Consider the following 22292-nt stretch of genomic DNA (forward strand, 5'->3'; position numbering starts at 1 on the left):
GCGTAGCAAACTTCGCTCTAAACACTCCCGTCCGCGTCCCAAAGCACTTTGACAAAACGCGAGCACACACGGTTGGACGATGTTTACAGTCTAGCCTGAATTCCTAGCAGGGTAGAGATGTGTGTACAGTCGAGTACCTACCGTCGGAGCGACGAGAGAAGGGAGAAAAGGCCGACGATTTTAAGGCAGCGCGGTGAACAAACAATAAACAGAATTTTTCGCATTCTCATTTTACGGAGTCTCTCCGGGACTCGCCTACATTCGTTCACCTCGGGCATTTGGTCTTTCCTTCTTCTCTTTGTTATTTATTTATTTTTTTTCTTCTCCTTACGAATTCGCTTTCTTCGCTTTCCGTCGGCCAGGCTTTTTTCCACCCCGATTACCTCCTGAAATACCTCGATATCGGTAGCGCCGATATCCCGCACAGCGAAATTCGATCGTTTGTTTCTCCTTCTTCACCTACGGCCGGAGAATCTCAAAGATAGCGGGTGCAGCCGGATCGTTGTGTGGGTGCGGAACTTCGATTCGATCCAACCAGGATCTTGGCGGTGGTCAACCCAGATTCGTCCGGATCGCACCTCGATATTGTGTACCTGGCAAAAGTTATATCGCCTGAAAACCATTTAGATTTAACGAGTGGTACTCGATACGTTCTCGCGGGGGGGTATAGTCGCAATATCGCGTATACCGCTGAGAAAATTTTCCGATAAAGTTCAAAGTGTCATCGTAAAAGCACACTTTATACTTATAGTTCGAGACGATTTTACCTACGCGGGAATTATACCGATATCCTCTCGGACGGTTCAACGTAATCCAACAGCTGGGAAAGCGGAGATCGGAACAAAACCCTTGGCTAAGAAAAATTGGATTTGCCGGAGACCGAGGTTCTTCTAATCTTCGCAAACAAGATAAACCCACCCTAATAATCCGACTGACGCGAACTCAAGTGATTACCATCAACGTACCGCGTCCACCGCGGTGCGCTTCCTATTTGTCGATCGAAATATATTAATTGAATCGCCGCTGATCCCGCGTGCATAATTACCGAGCATATACCCGGCGCTATTAGTTCTCGGAGCCCGGTACTCAATGGACGGGGACCGTTCGATCGGGTTCAACGCCGCCTCCGCCGTTTCCTTGGACCAAATTTGGATCGGCAAAAGTCTTCGGTCGGAGGAGGTATGTAGGCGCGGTGAAACCTGGGAGAGATAGTTCCTCTCAAACCGATTGCCATCAATACGTCAATTACCTACTGAGAATCCTGACCGAACGAACGGCGTCTTCTACCTGCATCGGTCCTTCTTCCTGTACAGATGTATCGAGGGACTAACCGCGGACCATCGAGATAGTCCGCGTTCGTACTGAATTTACTTGGCATACCTTGTTACCGCTCCGCGACCGATTCCGCAACGATCATCCGGACCACGAACACATCCGCGGTTCGGAGTCGAATATCCCGATGGATCGGAAAATTAGAAATAACTGACTCGAATTTTTTCAACGTCTCGTCTTTGCAGACCGTATTTTCCAGGTCCTGGGAGGGATCTCGATCGAACGGAGGAGAGAGGGAACGCCAATTTTTCAGATTCGATGAAAATTCATCTCCTGATTCATGTCGGAAATTCGCCGCTTTGTTTCCATGGCGGCGAACCACTTTTGTGGACCCTCCGAGTTCGGTAGCAAGAATCGGAAACTGCGTTTCCTCTCGACGGTTTGTGGTCGGTGGTATCCATTAGCCTAACTAAAGCTACGACGATAAGAGGGTTCTCCCGGGACTCGGAAGAGCCAAAGAATTATTGTTTTTTCATTACTCATTTCCGGAGACCGAAAATACCCCCTCGCCCCGCCTCCCCTTCGAATCGCTCATTGGTACTCCCGGTTCATCTCTGTGATCTGAAGAGGCTGGACGTCTTTTGCGTTCGCTTGTAACGAGGAGTGCGCGTAGGGTAGTAACTCTCGGTTGGGGGGGACGGACGTAAAGATCGTCGGGGAAGACGAGCGAGGGATCGCGTGGCGATGGCGCCAACGATCAGGACTCCCATGTATAACGTATGTACGCGGCACAACGGGAATTGCTCTTACACTACCGCGTGTCACATCGGGGCGAGTCGCAGATAAACGTAATTGAAAGCTCGGTCTGTCCCCCATTTCTGTTGCCGCTTTTCTCGCACTGTCGTCATAGATGTCCGTTTCGCATTATTCCACTCACGAGTGTCATCGCGCTGGTGTCCGCGTTCGTCATTTTATCGTCCTTTCTTTTTTTCTTTTTCTCGCGGTTATTTCCGTTGTTTCTGACCCTTTATATAATTTTCTCATCACATTTTCGTTGGCCATCCTTTGTTTCGAGCGAAGTTTCGGATGCCTCGACAATTTTACTGAAAGGGATTCCCGCTTTTTTTTTTTCTTTCGAGAGAAATGACGCGGACAAACGGCGCCGTTTCTCATCCCCGCGACCGAAAACCACGCTGTTTTACAAGGACCGTACCTTATTTTAGGGGAAGGAAGTTTTGGCCACCGTGTCAGCGAATATTTCGAACGGCATAATCGTAAACGGCGCCTTGGTGCCGCGCCAATATCCGCAAGTTCGCGATACGCTATATACGCGAGGCACAACGATATCCGAAATCGCGATACGGCCGGTGGGAGATAAACTTTCAATTCTACTGCAGTCTCCACATGTTAACGACGGGGTAACCGAAACCACACCCTCCTCCCCTTTCGCCGGCGAAGGCTCTTCCTCCCAGAGTTTATAAAGCGGAAATTAACAGGAATTTGCGGCTGGGAACGAACTTAGTTTCATACGAAAGTTGGCTTTGCTCCCCCTGAGCTCACTCGACGTATTGTCCGTAGGTATATATTACGGATACATCACTTCTCGACTTCGCCTTTTCCCTCCCCTCCACCGAGTCCGCGAAACCGCCGACCAAAAAGAATCAAACTCACTCCGATTTCTTCCTCCGCTTGACGAATTCCCGAATCTTGGAACAACGCTCGTTCCGGGTGATCCGCGTAATCGTAACCGTCGGGTATTCGAAATATCCAGCGAATAAACCCGGTACAAGGTATGCGGAATTGCCGGTAGGTACGCCTGGGTCTCCATACCCCCGTCAACTCCGAAACTTTCCCTCCCATGAAGCCGTTCTGTAATTATGATTTCCTGACGGGAGGGTTGGGTCTCCGGCGTGGCTCGTAGCCGCGGATCTGGCAGAGGTCGCGGGACCGGACGTTACTCTGCACATCGTACTTCCGCCCGTGAGTCGGTTATGTGTATACAGATGTATGGGTGAGCGCCGTGTAACGCGTCGCGCACGGGACGGTGGGACGGCAAAGCCTGCGGCGTAACGCGGACTATGATATACACGCGGTAATATAATTTGCATGACACAGAGTCGCACGGTGAAGACGAAACCCCATAAATTACACGGTGCCACGGCGTACGCGTTTACCGACTCTTATTACGAGCTATTTTGTACGGGGAATCGAGGTCGAGCCTCACCCTTCGCGAAAATATGAATCCTCGAATCTCGGGAGAAACTCGAAGAACTCGATCGCACTGTGGATTGATTAAAAAGTGGCGTTACGGTTTCACGTGAACTACGCCGATTAAACCACATCCGTTTCTACGTCGAAAACTGAGACAGGTGAGACGGGGGAGATTTTGGGGATTTTCATCCCGCACCCCCGGGAAAAGGAATGACTGACGAGCGTCTGCTCGCTCCTTACGGTTCTCGGCTGAGGTTCTATATCTATGGGTAATTCCGCAAGATTCACTTACTGCAGACACACTCGACACTCGGGACAAATTACTATCGTATGGAAATTATGTCCTTAGAAGTTGGAGTGCGAGGTACGACGATCCCGCGGACAAAGTGGACGGGACTTGATGGAAAATGATAGGACGTACCGATTTCCCACTTTGGGAATAGACGAAAAACTTTTTCTCACCCAACGAGAGAGAGAGAGAGAGAGAGAGAGAGATGTGAGAGAGAGAGAGAGAGAGAGAGAGAGATGTGAGATGCGAGAGTTTCGCTGTGGGGTAAAAACAGCGAGAGAGAAGCGCACTTTATTCGCTTCGAGGATCTGGAAAGTGGCGAAGTGACATTTGGACCAGCTTGTATACGGGAATTATGATAATGGATTTTCCTTAGAGGCTCATCCCGCCTTAAGGTCGTTATGAAGGAAGCCTACGGTTATAACGTCTGAATTATTCATTGGTTGAAGAATGATCGTTATTATTATTTTTTTTTTTTATACATATTCTCCCTTTTCGTTTTTGCTTTCCTTTTTTTTTTTTTTCTTCATTCGCTTCTTCATATCCACCCGCACTTTCACCTCTTGACTTTGTATATTTTCCTAACGAGAAATCCAAGTTTCTACTATACTATACGTATGTCTGTAAATTCGGTTCTGCTTTGGAGAGGGTTTTATTTGCAAGAGCGGTTTTGAAACGGGGCTGAGAAATCGGTGGCGGCTCGTGCAATTGGTTACCCTTGCAATTTCCTCGCCCAGTGAAGCGCAGCTTCGGTTGATAACGTAGGATTTCTACCGGAGAAACTTTTCGAAGTACACAGTGGCGTGAAATTTTAATCCACTCGACGTGCCTCTCCCTTTCCACTCCCTTTTCTTTTTCTTTCTTCCTTTTTCCGGTACGGTATTCCCGCTCCCCTCTCCCCTCACCTCCGAACCCTCGGCTTTCAACAGGCGGCAAAGGGAGACGGCGAGATGGATAAAAAGTTGCGAACCCGGGAAACAAAGAATATTAGCGCGATTACCGCGAGAGAACGCGTTCGTTGTGTTGCCTGGTTTCAGGAGTGGCAAAGGGGCAGAAAGGAAGAGGTGCGTTGTTATTCCTCTCTCTCGTTCTCCTTCTTTTTGTCAGTGGAATTCACCCGCCCCCGCCCCACGGTTCGCTCCGTTTGCCCGTCCACTTTCGCGTCTTATTTTTTCTACTTTTTCTGTTGCGAAAATGACGAGGTTCGCGAAAGAAGAAAAAGAAAAAAAAAAACACTTGGAGAGAAAAAAGAGAAAAGAGAGACGGAATACACGTCTTTCGCAAACTCGAACCTAGAAGCCCTACGACGAGGTAAATGATGAAAGACCGAACAACGAACGAATGCCCGGCTGCAACTCCCCAGGGAAATCCCTGGAGAATTATAAACGCTTTACAACTCCTTAAAAAAATATGAGAAATAATACAAAACGAGGGAAAAAGAAGAAATAATTTCACGCACAATTTAACATTAATATACAATCAATCTTCGTAGAGTTCTGCCGACGTAAAGATTATTTTCAGAAAAAAAAAAAAAAAAAAAAGGAAGTGAAAAAAAAATGTTCATCTAGTGGTTAAATTTGGTAAAGAATGCGAAATATTTCAAATGCTACTTTATAATTTTCGCAGCGACTAGATTAGAAATACTTCCTCAAAGTTGCGGTACAGTCGAGAGTCCAGACAGTTAATTAATATCCAGCGTGTAATTACGCGAGTCGTAACAGCACCCGGGTTTGCCGTAGAGCGGAGTGCATCAGCCGACGAACGGATAGACCCCCGCACAGACGGTTTTCCTAATCGTCCGGACGATTGCGGAACACTTTAAATCTACTCCGACTCAAAACTACCGAGGATTTTCTCACTCGAATTATTCTCTAGCGGGTAAAATAGTTGCCTAATTAAAAAAGCGTCATACCCAGTCAACTACGATGCGTCTTGAAAAAAAAAAAAAAAAAAACACTCCGTGTCGTATAAACTTTGTAAAATTTCCCAAGTATAATTCTTCGAGAGAACTTTTCGAACGTACCTACTCAACTCTGTCCTTCTTTGTTAACCAACCAATCGGTCTCGACTCACCAAGATTTCTCAACTTTTTTCTTACCTTTCTCATCTCAATTAACCCCTAACTCTAATTAATGAAAAACTTTCATAGAAATTGGCGAAATATTAAACGTAGGTGATGTATCGCTTCGAGTTCGGTATCGGGAGAACTGAGAAAACGAAAAAAAAAGAGGTCCTTGTGGAAATGAAAAAAAATAAATAAAAGCCACAAAGCTCGAAGGAACGTTGTTACACCGGTGTCGAGGTCCGCCCGTAACTGTCGCAAGCCAGGAACTTCGTATGAGATATGGAGGGCATTCCGTCTAGCTGGTTGGTGAGGCGAACTCGAAGACAGGCTCTTCCTTGAAGGATGATAAATATTCGTAGGAGCAATTTACATCCCACTTTGCAAGGAGAAATCCCTATGGTACCTACTACCGCGTCCCGAATTCTCCTGTCCTCACACGCTGATATCGCCGCCGTTTCTACTACGTACCTTCTCCTCCTCTTTGCGCTCCTTTTTCGAGGGCCTTCTCTCCTCGAAGACCCCTCGCCCCGTACGTCCCCGCGCCGAATGCGCATCACCGACGCTCAACTTCGGCGTGCAAACTACGGCCACACGAGAAGCTGTCACTACGACGTTTACCGAATTGCCCAAAGTTTCTTCCCCCTGGTACGGGGGGTTTTTTTTTTTTGTTTTTGTTTTCTTTTTTCCGTCATGCACCCCGCGCATCCTTCATCCAGTTTGTTTTCCCTCTTACGCAATTTTTTTTCCGAGCTTCTCACGTCGCGACACATCACAAACCAATTAGCGTAATTGATATCGCGTACGACTCGGGAATTTTCAAAGGAACAATTAATTGCGAGTCCCGCTTCAAAAGGTCGCTCGAAATTAGCTTGCCGAATTTTCATCGGGGATCTTTTTTCGCACGTCGCGTGAAACGGCGACCTCGTACAACAAAAAAGTCGAAAGTCTTCGCGCTGCGAATTGACCGACGATGACTTCGACCCGCATATTATAACCTTTCGGGGATAAGGTATCGGTAGACAGACGGAACGAGTGTAGTCGACGGCGATCGGACATTAAAATCGATAACGATCATGCGGGTGATTTCGGAAATTGAGTAGAGGTTGACGAACGAACTCCGCAAGACCGTTGGACTCGAGGCAAATATCGATGGGATATTATGCGGGACGATCGTAGCGCGGCTACGTCCGTTGGAAAAACTTACACCGCGACTTTTCGAACGACGTTTGAAATTTCAATTTTTTAGCGACTCTCCTCACCCGTCAACGTTCGCTCGATATCGGTCAGAGTACGTCGACGCGCGGGTTCGCGGAGTGCGCGGCGAAGAACTGGCGAAAGGTTTTCTTCATTTATCCTTATTCGGGGCCCATTGATCAACGTTTGAAAACATAACACGATATATCAATATTTGGGGTTCGAAAGGCGAGAACTGAATTCCGAGGCGTCGAAGATGAATAACAGGGCGCGCGAGGAAAACGCCCTCCCGTTGGGGTGCCGGCGTCGCGGTGGCGCCAGAAGCTTCCCTTTTCTCGGCAGTTTCCCGGTCTCCCGTAGTCCCTTTTCCCCCTAATCGAAGCACCGGCTGATGTCTCGACATCAAATTATCCCAGACGGCACACTGGTCATCAACGATATATATAAAATAACGGAGAGTTATCGCCCGGCGCGAAACAGAGCTCGTATAAACCGATGAAAACCCTCCGCGTTCTCCCGATAAAAAAAAAAAAGAAAAACAAAGAAACGAACAAAACAAATAAAACAAACAAACAAATTTATACATCGCATAAAATTTGGGAACGAGCGCGTTTCTTTGTTTATGGAAAGTTCGGGACTGCGGGGGCAGCTTGATGAGAATTTCCGGATTGATAACGGCGCAGCGGTTGCTTGATTTCCGCGGTGACGGGGGTGCGGGGGTAGGGGGGGTTCGAATGAGACTCGGGCCGGAGTTTGCGGGTCGACTGAAAAGGGTCCACGGTTTCACGTCGGCTGCATGGGGTCGGTCGATGCATGTCGTTTTCCGCGTCCAGATATTTCGGCGGGGTTGCGCACAAAAGCACGCTAATGGATTTCGAACGCGACGTTCGGGCCCCGGGATTCGAAGTTGGCCGACAACAATCCACTGCAGTTTGTTTCGCGCGAGCCCCGTAACTATTGTGCGCGTGCAGTACATGGAACTACGTTGCATCGAGGGAAACGAATTGCATTTTCAACGCCTCCAGCGCCCTTCGAAAACTCCTTGAACTTCGACTCCCGCGAACGCCGGACAAAAGTATCCGAACGTCGGATTCGATGTTCATACGCGTCACGCTCGCACCCCGAATTCCCGGATTATTAAATCACGCCGGATTCGTTCATCCCCACGACGCGTCGGACGGACGATAAGGGGGCGAACTGTTTTACAAAAGTGTCAATTATCAATATTCGGTTGACGCGACTGAACGCCCTGCGACAGATATCCGCGGTCACGGTTCCTATGGTGCGGCGCACCTGATGTTCCGCGTACCCGCGCGTTGTGTGTACATCATTTTCTACTCTGACACCGTATCGTATTTTTAACACCGTGTCGCGTTTCGCTGGGGTCGAGTAAATCCCATCGGCACATGTGCCGCGTGCGGTTTTTGCCGGTGTGATATAATGAGGGGTGAAATCGGTCGTTTTCAAAATGTCGATGGACATTGATTCGCTGTTTTTGGATCGTCGGCTTTGATAAGGGCGAGGAGAAACGCTCGCGATATTCGCACGGTATATACACGAGGTTTCGAGGGTCGGTAAATTGGGGAAACGTACACGTATCCACATATTCGTTTTTTTTTTTTTTTTTTTTTTTTTTTCAACTCTCGAATTCCCTTCATTTTTCTGTTTCATTTTATTTTCTTCAGCGATCCCTTTTTGATACACCATTGTTGGTTTGTATTTACAGGGTCGGCGGCCTACGCTGCACCGACTGCCTACAGTGGTAAATTTTTATTCGACTCCGACTAGGAACGTGACAAAGCTTCATCCGTTCCGAATGAAACCGTATGTGTGTAAGCACCTTTTTTTCTCGCGATTCCAGATACGCCGGTCCCCCCTTTTGTCACCGCGTTTCTCTCGACTCTTGAGTCGCTGGAGCCTCGAGAATCCCCACCCCCTCCCCACCCTCCCCACCTCGTTCGAGACGATTAATTCCTTTCAAATTCAACGTTTCTTCCGAACTGAAGAGCAGCTAGTGCAAACTCCTGTTGAAGTCGTAAAAGTCAGGCTAAGCCACCTCTTCCAACTCACATCTCGGCGTGGTTCCGCTACTCCCTCTTATACTTCCCCGTACGGGAAGTCAGAGTCCCGCGAAAGTCACGCGAGACCAAACAACAAAGAATCGCTGGATGATCCTCCACGTATCGTCCCTACATTACGTTTCTGGCTACTTTTACCCGAATCCAAGCTTCACCCCGTGAAAATTACGTGAACGGAAAATTTTTCACGACTCACCGAACAACGTCTCCGTGTCTTCGATTTAATTTCTATTTCGTTCTCTCTTTTTGTTTTTTTTTTCTTTTCACCGTTAATTTTTTCGTGTCATAAAAATCTACCGCGTAGCGGAAGCGTAGCTTTGTGTAACTACCCCGTTCTTTAATTAATGGGGAAACATAGGTGGAACCACGCGAATTATTTGCAGCGTAAAGCGCTAGGGGATTTCTACCCTCCCTCTCCTGCCAACGCGCGCGCTGTATCGAAGGTGGAGGATCGGAGGTAGGGGGGGGGTGATAGACCCCCGTGTGTACTCTCAGTTTGTATGTACGCATTCGGTATATATGGGGCGTGTTTTCGGGGCTCCCTAGCAAATAAAGGGTAGATGAGACTGCAGCAGTGACCCGCTGAAATACTGTTTTCCTTCCTCTCACTTTATGGCGATTACTATACCCCCCGCAGGACACGGTCTCGAACATTGCACCCTTCCGGGAAACCCGCTATCGGTGAATTAACCGGCAGCGGGTGTCCCGGTTCGGCGCGTTGCGGATTCGAAGTATCTTAGACAAAACAAAAAAAATGAGAATCGAATTTTCATCCTCCGATCAGAAGAGAGAAGAAAAAGAAAAAGTAAGAAAAATTTCATTTTCTCCGAGTACGAATAACTCGCTATGCGCGAAATTAGCTGGATCGGGTGGGGCGGTGGTACGGATGGGGTTACATCGGTTAATTCCCATTAAACCTGGACGCGCAGATACGGCGCCGCAGAGCTTTGCCGGGTATATTCACTCGTTGATCATGATCGGAGGGAACAATCGCCGGTGCATATGCGCGACGTATCGGGGTACGGGGCGCGGGCGTAGATCATTCAGGATTATCCCGCCTTCGTTGGATGCATGCTAATTGCCGCCGACGCACGACCACCCCCCACCCCCCACCCTCCCGATTTTGGGGGTGGTTTTACCCGGCAACTAACCGACGAAGGGTGCGAGCAGGGTGAGAGTGAAAACGTCGCTTCGGGCTTATAGGGTCACTCCGGGGCCCTACTTCGCGCAGGACGTTACACGTCTGCGTTCGCGTTCGCCTGTAACATACACGCGCGAAGTTTTCACCGTGCGAACGTGCCCGTTCGAACGATTTCGAGCTTACGTTAGACCCGACTTTGTGCTTTCGGGATCACGTCTGCGTATGTGATTAGTCTCGAGGATGCTTTGATTACGATTATCGAACCGATCGGTTTTATAAGCCCGTTGCACGGGCGTTGACGTAATTTTTTCTACCCGTTGGAAAAAAAAAATAATGAAAAAATGAAGAAAAAAAACTGCTTCAGACGCAGTGACGGTAATTGAGTTCCGAGTCGGTTTCGACGTCCGACCACAACCGGCCGAGCACATAAGGGATGAGAATAACGTATGCAAAGTCACACGACGCGACGACGCTTCTATACTCTAGCTGCAGCAGTGCACGGGGAAAGGGTGTGTGGGTTCGACGGTCGGTGTAGATATGCGGAGACGCGGGGTAGTTAGAAAGCGTTAAAATTACACCGGTGGAGAGTTGTTTTTGTTTTTTTTTTATTTTTACCTTCCACCGCTTCAGGTCCCGCGTAGGAAAAACTTTTGAAAATTAATGGAAAATTTTGCGGAACGTTGTATCGCATTCGATGTTGCGAATTCCGTGCGATTCCCGAAGTACGGTTGTCAGGACAACCGACGACGGGGCGACGAGCAAAGTCGCTTCGAGTCGAATCGTCGAACAGGTAACGCTTGACCTTCGCCGTTCGAGTACCTCTACACCCCGTTTTACTCCGCAGTTTCATTTCGATCCGCTCCCTCGGCTGGCAACATTTTCCCAAATATATTCCCCGACCGAATTCGCTACGATAGGACGATAAGAATTCACATCTTTCGAACGCGCATTCGAAACGGACGCCGAGGAATAAGACCCACCCACTCCTCACCGAAGAACGTCGTTCGACTGCAAGGGATGATACTGGAAAGCGGGTCCAAAATCGAGCCGCTAACTCGAGGGGTACGCATTCCAATAATATAGCAAAGCTACGGTAGCGGCGGCAGCGGGTTCCCTCGATGGATGGCTGAGTCTTCTGTGCTTTGTGACTGTAAGGAGGGAGATAAGGTATGCAAGGGAATAGAAGAGAGGAGAAGAAGAAGAAGACGACGACGACGACGACGCCGACGACGATGCTGAGGGGATCGCATATTAAATTGTTTGCCTCACAATGTCTCCCAGGGTTCTCAGAGCGGGTGGAAGGGAAGGGGGGGGGGGGTGAAGAAAGTAAGGGAGGGAACGAAGGGCTCGGGTCTCGGAATGAAGGAAAATGGTAGGCAGGTCGCACAGTTCTGATATTGGCAACTTGTTAATATACTTTAATAGCGGCGCGAAGGTCGGGCAGGGCCCGACATCGCCGTATAGTCTGCGGCACCGTGGGGGTACTCGAAGATCGATCGCTGAAAGACGCGGCAGACAATACCCTGGGAAATCCTTAAATTTACGACCACGGTAACGAGAACTCTTGCCTACCGCTGGCGAACGATACCCGCCCCTCCGAAAACGATGCGACAATTAATTAAACGCAATCAGACAAACCCATCGGCGATACTCATCTTAGCTAGAAAAGTACCGCATATTTCGATACGGCGATTCCGAAAAAATTCGAACGCAATAACCGAAAATTTGTATGCTGGAAAAAAAAAAAGAAAAAAAAAAAGAAAACACATCACAAAAGAACGGAATAATCTCGGCACAACGGATCCCGACGTGAGGTTCGTCGCTCGCGGTTAAAGTCCTGCGAAAATCTTTGCTGGATGTCTAGACGTTTTGCGGGGGTGGTTTTCCGTTGTATATGCGATATAGCTGGGTTGGACAGAGTCGTGGTGGAGACGAAGAAACGGGTGGAGGACGTCCGTAAACCTCTCTGTGTAGGCGACTTTTAGTTCTTCGAATACACGTGTTTCCAATGGGGGGGGGGGGGGGGGGGAGTTACTCCTCCCGTTTCCTGGCCGTTCGAATGTATTAATTAATCGAATCCATATCGATAAATCGTTCGACTGGATACTCTCCGACGGCGATTCGGTACACGATCATTTTACGTATCGCATGTTACCCACACGCAGCTGCGAAGGGCAATTAACGTATCATAACGATTATACGATGTAACGAGACAATGAAACTAATTAGAGAATATATATTACCCTTCGGGTGTTAATTAAATGTTAGTCCTGTAATATTCCGCGTTACTTCAAAATTAACCCCTCTATTTTATGTGTTCGGATTATTCGTCGTTTTCAGTTTTATTTGTTCTGTTTTTTTTTTTTTATACATATCTTTCGGTTTTATTTCGTTCGTTTTCCCTTCGCTTGTTTGTTTTTTTTCTTTTTTCACCTGTCCCTGAATGAAACGGTGGTTCTCGGGGGAGGGGGGCGAAAACCGTGATATACCTGAAAATAATGCGCAAGACTTCTGAGACGGCGTGTTGCTTTACGACTGTTCGGAGTCAAGGGTAGACCTAGCCGACGACCCTTCATTTGTCCGAATAGGCCTGAGCGCTGATTGCTAAAGTAAATTATATCATAAAACGTACACGTATATACGTATATACGTCCCGCGAGGCGCCGGAGAGGGATAACTAAATTTGAAATCTTCTTCGCTAGTTTAACAGTGTACCTGTTCGCGATAACCAAGACCGGGCCTTGCCATTATACCTAACCATCCATCTCTACGTCGAAAATCTAGGCGAACTTTTCTTATCGTCGTTATTATCAATTTTCTAATCATTCCGTGTATCGTTTAGCCAGCGTCGTTAACGCGCGAGTCACTGCAATATTTTATAACTATACTTGTCCACACCCACATGGCTGAATTACTTTGCGGAAATCCTTTTACGACCGTACGAATTATGCGAATTTTAATCTCGTTTACGAAGCTAAGTTGGAATATGTTTAATCCGTGTACCGTATTAGTTTCGAATGAGAATATCTAATTTCCCGTTCTACGGTCAATTTCAGCTCGACGGGGCTTTTGAAAACTATTAAATTTTACCGCGAATTAACACCGGAATTAGGCGGGCGCTCACTTTCTTTCCTTCGATTCGTTTTTCTCTCTATTCCTTTTTTTTTTTTTTAATCAACTCGAGTCACGAAGGGGCAGTGGTATAGCTTTTTGCCCGCGTTTTACGTCACTGCAGCGGGCATTGTACGTATACTCTCTTCACGTGTGTACGGGGAGCATCGTGCGAACGTGTGGAAGCGTCGATGTGCAGTTGACCCGGGAAGCCACGTAGATGCTTTAATTCTAATTGGATAAAAATAAATCACATTTTACACCGCACGTCGAACATCATACGGGTATACAAATATGCGTTATTACATTTATGAGCTTCTCGATTTTTTTTACAAATCTGTTCGGCGAACGAAGAAAAGAATTGTGTCGGTGGTGCGAAGACGAACGCCTCTTTCCGATCTTCGACTTTACTCGCGAGCCGTTTGGAATGGTGCGAATCTATCGGAATTGTTTTTTTTTTTTTCGTTCGTTGTTTTTTTCGAGTGTCCAATATTCTCGAAGGTCCGAACAAGGCGCTTTTGTAGCTGCATGGCTTGCAGCTAGGGGTTTTTGTTGAGCTTAAAGCGAGTCGGCGACGCAGGCGCGTCCGTAGTCAGGGGCGTTAGGGTGCGTGACTCACGGCGCCGCGATGCCGTTCACTTTCGACCAGTCAGCCGGCGTCCCTTAAACGTGATGCACGCGTGCACGATTTTGTTGTACTCCCTGCGTATTCGTGGGTCGTTTACGCTCGTACAAAAGATTTGTTGACAAAACGGAATCGACACTTCCGAATGTATCCGTACTCGAATAATCAAAGTGCGTCTGCCGCAACTCTGCTCTACAGCTGCGATAATCAGACCGACAAAAACGAGAATTCCGTTAGAATTTTCAACGCCTAACGTTACCGGCTCGACGGTATCTCGGTTTTTTTTTTTTTCTTTCGACTTTTTTTGGAACAATTTCATTTTTCTTCTCCGTTACCGTCGTCACCGTTACACCGCGAATCCGTGATCGGGTGTATTTTTTCGTCGATCATTCCTAGACACGATCAGCGTCGTGGAAAACGAAAAAAATTATCACGCTGTGTGATTTGATTCGATAGCGTCGAAGACCGAAAATTTTCTATTCTAAGCACGTCCTAATGTTGTAACGACCGATTTATATCCGACATTATACATTTAACATTATATTCTTGTACAATAAATATATATATATGTATACAAAACGTGTATAACTTTTGAGAGCGATCTAGTTAAGGACAAATTTTTTACCTGTCTTGTAATATAGATAACAAAAAAAAGAAAGAAAATATTTTTTCTAAACCTTGTATCTCGATGTGTAGTAGAAGGAAAAAAGAAATTCAATCGTCAGATCGAATGAGAATTTCAAATCGTATATCGAGTTCTCTAAAATCGTTGGAGATCGGTACAATTATGATTCTGCAACGATCGGTGATAATTTTTCCAAATTTATGGAACTAATGTCGGTTGAGAAGAATTGAAAGCGTCGAAGAAAGTGGAGTGTTACAAGTGAACATCTGCGGCTCGTACATTCGCATCGTCGTTATTAACCATTTGGAATCGGAAGAGGATGCATAAATCATACGTTCCGCGACACTCGTGAGAAACTACGTGACGAACATCTCAGGAATACTATTTTTCTACCGACCGCCAATGAAAACAAACAACATTCCCCGTCCGATCGATTGACCGTGAAAGTTTTCCGGAACAACGGACGAGACAAAAAATAACTCCGATCAAACTTCCGGCGTCTGTTCGTACTTTACCGCGGAAAATCACCGAAAATATTAAGTATCATCCCGACCTGAAATACCGGGTAAAAGAGGAAGGGAGGGAAAAAAAAAAAATACCTTTCAAAACAAAAAAGAAAAGTTCAAGCTACCGCACCAGTGTCGCGTGTGTTCGAAAATAAGTGCAGCTGCAACAACAAGAGAGGCGCATATATAGTTACAACGGGAATTGTAGAGCCGGGTCTGGTCCGTGTCCGGATCACGGCGCGTGGGACCCCCGGCACAGGAGAATTTCGGGGGTGGTTTCGAAGGGGCGAAGAGAGGAGGAGCGGCGGCGGCGGAGAGGCATCGTTGCGCGCGGGGGTAACGTCGTATCCTCGGGTTGAGGAGTCCACCGAGGGCGATACGACGTCAGGGTGGCCACAAGCGTGCACCGGTGGGGCGCAGCAGCAGGAGGGGTGTCTCCCGCAGCCCCCCGTCAGAGGGGATGCCACGCTACGGACGACTGCCTCCCCCTGATCGCCCCCAACAACGGCAACCACCGTCCCATGGGCGCCAACCTCACGAAACAGAGTAGGGTGAGTCTCTCCCTCGCGCCGAATCCACCCACCGTCTCTCCTTTCATTACATTCTGCGCTCCGGTGTAATATTTATTCTGAAAAAAGGAAAAAAAAAACAAAAAAAAAAACAACAAAAAATCATCATCCTCGCGCCTCGCTTCTCCGATCGCTATTATATCCTAGACTAGAAGAGAATGTATAATTTTCTTCGAGGGGGATCCGAGGGAATCCTACGAAATAGCTTCTCTACCCCCCCGTCGAGATTCCGAGGGATGTGAAATTAAAGCCCATCTCTCTTTGTCGGTAATTCTTTCTCCGTAGATTCTCTCTCGTGGTTCAAACATCCTCGAGACACTCGCAGAGTACACGGTCATACGGGAAAAGCGAGTGAATTAGAAGAGCAAAACGAAAGAAAAAAATAAACTCCCCCCAGCCCGTAGGATACGCGTATAATACACCCCCCGGTATAAAGAACTCCGCGCCGTTGTTCAGCTGCAATATCGTTCGGCGGATAGACCAACGAACGAATCGTGCGCTACGGGGGGGGGGGGGGGGGGGTAGGGGGTAGGAAGTTCCGCAAACGGGCAGCTGCGGCATGGCTGGGTTTTCTGAGGTAGCAGGTGCGAATGCGTCTGATCTCTGGAAACTTTTTCCCGTCCGTATAACGCCGCGGTATCTATTCCCGAACGCATTGAACGGTATCGAAGTTACCTCGGACCATCGAGAACTTCGGTATACCTCGTTCTTTCGATTTCGATCGGCGTAATTCACACGGACTTCCAACTCCTCTACTTCTCTCCGAACTTTCTCTATTCCGTTTCGTCTCTAGTTTTTCCTCGAAAGCTCGTCCCCTTTCCGTTATAAGTGCACCAAAAATCGTAAACTTCCTTAATACGTGTCGTGAAAATCAGATAAGCTGCAGGGTATGTCAATTTGCATTATTAACGGACTGTCGAAGAACCGTGCGAAGCACTGTTTTATGCTTCGTTAAAAAAAGAAAAAAAAAAAAAAACGAGAAAACGATAAAACTAACGCTCGTATCTTATTGAAAACCTTCGCATCACGGCTCTCCGCGGTTAAAGAAGAACCTTCTTTTTCGTCCCACGTAAACGGTGATATAGGTGGGGAGAAGAGACAAATGGTACAGTTCGAGCCCGAGAGAAAGCTTGAAAGGGATATATAGTGGGCGCCAATTTATTTGTATCGAAGATCTACTGAATATTTAAGAACCTCGAGTATAAGGTGGATATACATCGCATGATGGGTGGTATACGGGATAATAAAGCAGCGAAGAATCGTGAGCGTGTGTGACGTTATTCGCGCCGCGCCACCGATGCGAACCCGCGTAAGAGTTAGCTCGGTTAGCCGGAAACGTGTCTCATCCATTGAAAATAACTTATGGGGCACGTTTTGCGGGGTATTGCGAAATTAATAGGAATCACGACCGTGCGGTAGCAATAAGATTAACGTACTTCTTTCGCCGACACGCGACAGAGTCGGGAGGTTTCGGGAATCGGCTATGGAAAGAGCTTACAAATTCACCGATTTACCGGATATGAGTTTACACGGAAGGTAGGGTCACGGGGGAACGGAGAGCGCTCTCGGTTTTTATCCATTAATGGCTCGTTTTTTTCTCTTTTTTTATGTCTCGGGCCAAACGAATCGCCGGTTGCAAATTCAGTAACTCGTCTCAGAAATGGTCGTTATTTTTTTTTCAACCGTCTGTATAATCGCGAACGGGGATCACCGTGGGCGAGTTATCGTTCCTTCGTTGAAATTCGTCGACTTATTCAACGCGCGTTCGAACAACGAGGCTGTATCGCGACGCGAAGAGCCGTGTAACTGAAAAAAAAAAAAAACATGGCATACGAACGTTGCACCGCGTAGCTGTTACGTTGTAACGCCGAGTTTCATTCATCGGAAGTTTCGAGACGAGTGAAGAGGGGCGTATTTCGATGAATGAAGTATTCATGCGGCTCACCTCTAACCCGCGAACCCGATCCGTTCGGCATTATTAAGCGATGACAGGTCTCGCTTTTTTACCACCTGAATTTAACGCCGCTTCGACGACGTCGACGCGCAAAGTTGAGGAATTTCACCGATGGGTTATTAAAACGTGAAACTTCGATAAAAGAAAAAAAAGAAAAAGAAGAAAAAAATAAACTCCACGTACGCCCAATTGAATTTATTCAGACTCGCACCACCGTCGGATGATTTCACCGGTGGTATCTATTTTTTCTCTACGCGTCTTATGCGGGTAAATTTAATTAGATATCAGACTCGATGATTGATTAACATTCTAGTTGGATGGGAACAATTACTCATGGCTCGCGAGCCGACTCTGTTTTCTTTTATTCATTTTTTTTTTTTTTTTCTTTCTACTCGCCGTTCGCGTGTTCGCTACGGCGCAACGACCGCGGAACGTTACGATCATTTGGACTTTTACTTTACAAAAGTAACGTACACACATGTGTACAACGTCAGGTAGGCGCTGTTACATGTTTCTTCTGTACATGTAACGGGGAAATTTGTCTTCACTTTTGACGTACCCCCGTGTACACGCGACGCGGTCGCCCCGTTGTACTTACATCGCTCCGAGATACAGGCGCGTTATTACCCGGCGTGTATCACTAATTAATTTTCGGATTTTGGCTCTGTTCGAAGAATTGAAAGAAGTAAATTGAAAACAGAATTTTCTACGCCTCGCCCGTCGAGCGGGTATCAAGATTGCGGGGTGAAAACCGTAGCGGCGCAGGAGTTCGGATGTGGAAAAGCCGACTCTTGCGGAGGATGTACGTACGTGTGTACATGCGAACACGTACGTACGTGACGCTCTTTACGAAGTGACGCAACTTCGAACGCGGGTGTGCTAGCTAGCAAGTGTGGGAACGAACGACGACACTCGACAATCGAGGTCCACGTGACGTTGGCTAATTTTAGTAGTCTGCCGCAGCATCCCTAGCCGTAGCTCGCCGTTGCGCCGCGTTCGTCATTCAGCTCGGTGCCGGTTGCACCGTAAACGAAACGTGAGAGATGGAAGTAGGAAATAGAGACGGAGGAACAAGGCGAGGAAGAATCTCTAGGAGTGAAAGAGGGGAAAGACTACGACTGTAAATGGAAAGGGGGACATCGAACAGCGCCGACAATGCGACACGTGCTGTAAATGCTTATAAGCTCCTCCAAACTCGGGGGGGATGGAGGGGGGAGGGGGGGGAGTTCGCTCCCGCCTCCGCCGTGTCTCCTGTCTGCCGCGTTTCTCCCCGCCCGAACGTAGGAGAAGAACTTTGAACCCGGGGCGGGCTTTTTTTTTTATCGTGTCCGTTTTTTTCGAGTAAATATAATTCCGCGGTTGTCCGACGATACCGGATAGGAAACCCGAAGTATCCTCGCTCCTCGATAATCTGGGGGGGGAGGAAAGAAAAAAATTGCCCGAATATTCTCTGTGCAATTATGATGCAAATCGCGAAAAAAGAAGAGAGCAACGGACGAGAAGCGGAGGCTGGAAACTGAGCTTTCGGTATCCAGCAGCTTTCGGAGTTGGATGGAAAGTTTTCTTGATCCTTTGCATACTAAACAGCCGAAAGCTCGAATAAAGTGGACGAACGGTATGCTGCCGTTGCAGGGCGAGGGGGAAAGGAGTTGCAGGGTGTCCTAAGCTCCCGCTAATCCGATTAAGGGATGGAAACGGCGAAAGTATGGACAGTGAGCGCGAAGGATGCGTAAACAAAAACAATTTTGCGGGACGTCAACGGAGCACACGTAGACCACGTATCGAATTAATTCCACGTGCTCTCTCTTCCGGCTCGCGTCCCGCGGAATCTGCATTTCGCTATCGGTTTCGTACTCCGATATAACTTCACTTCGCATAAGAACGCGAGGGTTGATTTATCCGTTGCGAGTTCTCGCTGCAGCTGCGCGTTTACGCTTGGTAGATATGGGAGTATAGGAATAGTTGAACTTTTGATTATTCTTTTTTTCTGTTTGTTCGTTTCATTTTTATTCCTTCTTTTTACTTCAGAGACTTCACAACCCTGTTGTAAAAAGAATAATGTACATCGCCGGGCGTGCATAAGTATAATAGTTACCGCCGAAACGTCTCTACTTCGTATAAAGTCTGTCATTCGGTAGGTTTCTCGTACCCCCTCGTACGTACGATATCACAAAAGCTTTTACGTTTGTTTGTCAGCGGTTCATTCGGATCTCCTGCTTACTTCACAGCTTACAATTACTATACTTTGCCGTACGCGTTGCCAGGAGTAGACTCCGTAGAATAAACACGTTCCCACGAGCAGCCACCAAATTATATTGTGTGTTTATTGCTTTGTCCGGATTTACTTGGAATTTTGTTTTTCCGTTCACGGGGGCGTTTTTTGCTCTCTTCTTTTCTCCATTTTATTTTTGGGATTTTCCCAGTTTCACGGTGACGCGCGAATTTGCCCGAATTTTTGTTCACGCCCGTCCCTTTCCTCCCCCCCGCGCCCTTTTTTTTTTTTTTTCTCTTTTGACGTGTCCTTGCCGTGTGGGAATTCACGGAGTTACACGCGTCTCCATTTTCTCTGGCCCTTGACTTTATCGCTCGACTTCATGATAAACAGAAAAATTCCTGGATCATAAATCTCTGTGAACGCGTTAAACACGGGGCGGCTGTCATTTCCGACAAAATAAACTAAACAAAACGAGGAAATAAAAGAACAAAAAAAAAACAAGGGAATCAAATAAAATATGGACTAAATAAAATGGAGCGAATGAAAGTGAAATAAGAAAGAAGAGAGAATAAAAAAAAAAAAAGAAAACAAATTATAAAAGAAAAAAAGACAACCGTGACACCCGAAACCCCCGGAATGATATTAACAAGTGTTATATAATGTTCTTCGTCCATGCATCGCTTGGTTTTTCGTGTCACGCACATTTCCTTCAATACGGTGTATACGTACGCTTGAGCGTATCGCGCACACAGAGCAACAAACACATCCCCGAGTGAAAGAGGAAGATAAATAGAAAAATAAAATATAGAGGCAAAGAACGAGCGAATGCTCTGAGAAAACAGATGCGATGAGACTCCCCGAGCTCACCCACACGCACGCACCGAAACTCGCACGCAACCGTCACGAACGCGTATGCACGCAACCACGTTTATAGCATGCCTTATGGGTTATTCGAATCACACATGTATATATATATAGGTATACATATGTATACCTACCTTTGTACATAATACCTCGTACTCTTCATGTAGCCTATGACTCACGGGGTACGTTCATTCTCCAAATACGAATACAAAACCGTCATGATCATTTTTGTAAGGGTAGTACCGCGAGGTCGTACAAAACTACCCGTACGCGTACGATACGTTTCGCGGTGGCGCACGGAGAGCGAAGAGGAAGAGAAAAAATGTCGCGATTTCCGAATGTCGGCAGAACGGTGGACGAGGGGTGTCGTCGCACTCCAACTTGGGAGGAGGAGCCTATTTTCGAAAATTCAGAGGCCTTCGGGTCGGTGGAAGTTCGTGGCGCTGTACGATGATCCCTAATCGCTGCTGGTAGGGCTTAATCTAATTCAAGGTATGTCCTTGATTCCGGTAAAACCGTAACGTAGAATTGGATTGCGGTCCGGCGCCGCGCTGACCGCTCGGACTTAATTCGTGTCCGTGTGAATTTCGAGATGTGCCGGTGTATAAGGGGTCGCTGCACGGGGAATAATATTCGCTCGGGATAAGGGGGTACCTACCTACCTACCCCCTTCACCGACGACGCCCGCTAGACTCGGAGTTAAGAGGGTATATAACCATTAAGGAAACGAGCTAGATTCTAAAGTTCGACAATAATCTAAACTGTAACAAACTACCCCACTTCGCGCTAGATTAACCCCGTTATACAATTCACTCCGGGGCCTGTCCAGATAAGCTGATACTAATCAGGCGTTCGTTCGTTACTTGTCACTACCGCTATATATCCTTTCCTAAGAGACACCCAAAAAAGACACGGAACTTGTTCCGCCGATCTTATAAAACCACGCTTTTAATTAAGTTCGTCCCACTTGATAAAAAAACGTCCTACATTCTCTGATCAACCGTCTCGACTCGACCGACTCGAATTATTATTATCACAATCGTCGCTGTGATCCTGCTGAATGGAAATGGCCCAGGATTATTTTGCCGATTGCGAGTAAAGAAGGGAACGGAACAAAAACAATGAAAAAAAAAAAAAAAAGTTGCACGGAAAAAAGCTCCGTCGAAAAAGCGCAATTGATTTCTTTTTTTCTTTCTTTCTTGATTCAACTTGCGGAATACTTAAGGTTTTGTACGCCGCGGCCCGTATAACGGTATAAAGAATTTACTCTCGTACTTCGCCCAACCCTCAGGTAGAGGTATTCGGCTTGAATAGCGTTTCGAAGTACCACTAGCACATTGTCTTACCCATGAGAGCATTTTCGCTCGGTTCTCATCTCTAGGGTCGCCGATTAGCGACGACGAAGCTTTGTGCAGATATAAAGCTGTGCTCTAATTCACCTGCTCGCACAACCACCGCGACCACTAACACCCCTAAATATCCATAAATGTACGCGTTTGTTATCACAGATATATATACAATATATATACCTATAATATTCCGCACACGCACATGTGACCGCGTAAAAGCTCCC

At 47.2% G+C, this 22292-nt stretch overlaps 1 protein-coding gene across 8 annotated transcripts in view; it reads left to right on the plus strand.

Annotated features, from left to right (window-relative positions):
- LOC105687724 overlaps positions 1 to 22292 on the plus strand; it is a 163807-nt gene that overhangs the window by 94995 nt on the left and 46520 nt on the right. Inside the window, exon 1 of one of the 8 annotated variants that reach the window (XM_048652440.1) lies at positions 14651 to 15668. The exons of the other annotated variants lie outside the window; for them this stretch is intronic. Within the exon in view, the coding sequence (XP_048508397.1) occupies positions 15639 to 15668 (30 nt within the window). The 5' untranslated portion in view covers positions 14651 to 15638. Of the gene's footprint in view, positions 1 to 14650; positions 15669 to 22292 lie in introns of those variants that run through there. 8 annotated transcript variants of the gene reach the window in all.

The sequence above is a fragment of the Athalia rosae genome, chromosome 3 (assembly GCF_917208135.1).
Source record: "Athalia rosae chromosome 3, iyAthRosa1.1, whole genome shotgun sequence".
In the NCBI taxonomy this organism is placed as follows: domain Eukaryota; kingdom Metazoa; phylum Arthropoda; class Insecta; order Hymenoptera; family Athaliidae; genus Athalia; species Athalia rosae.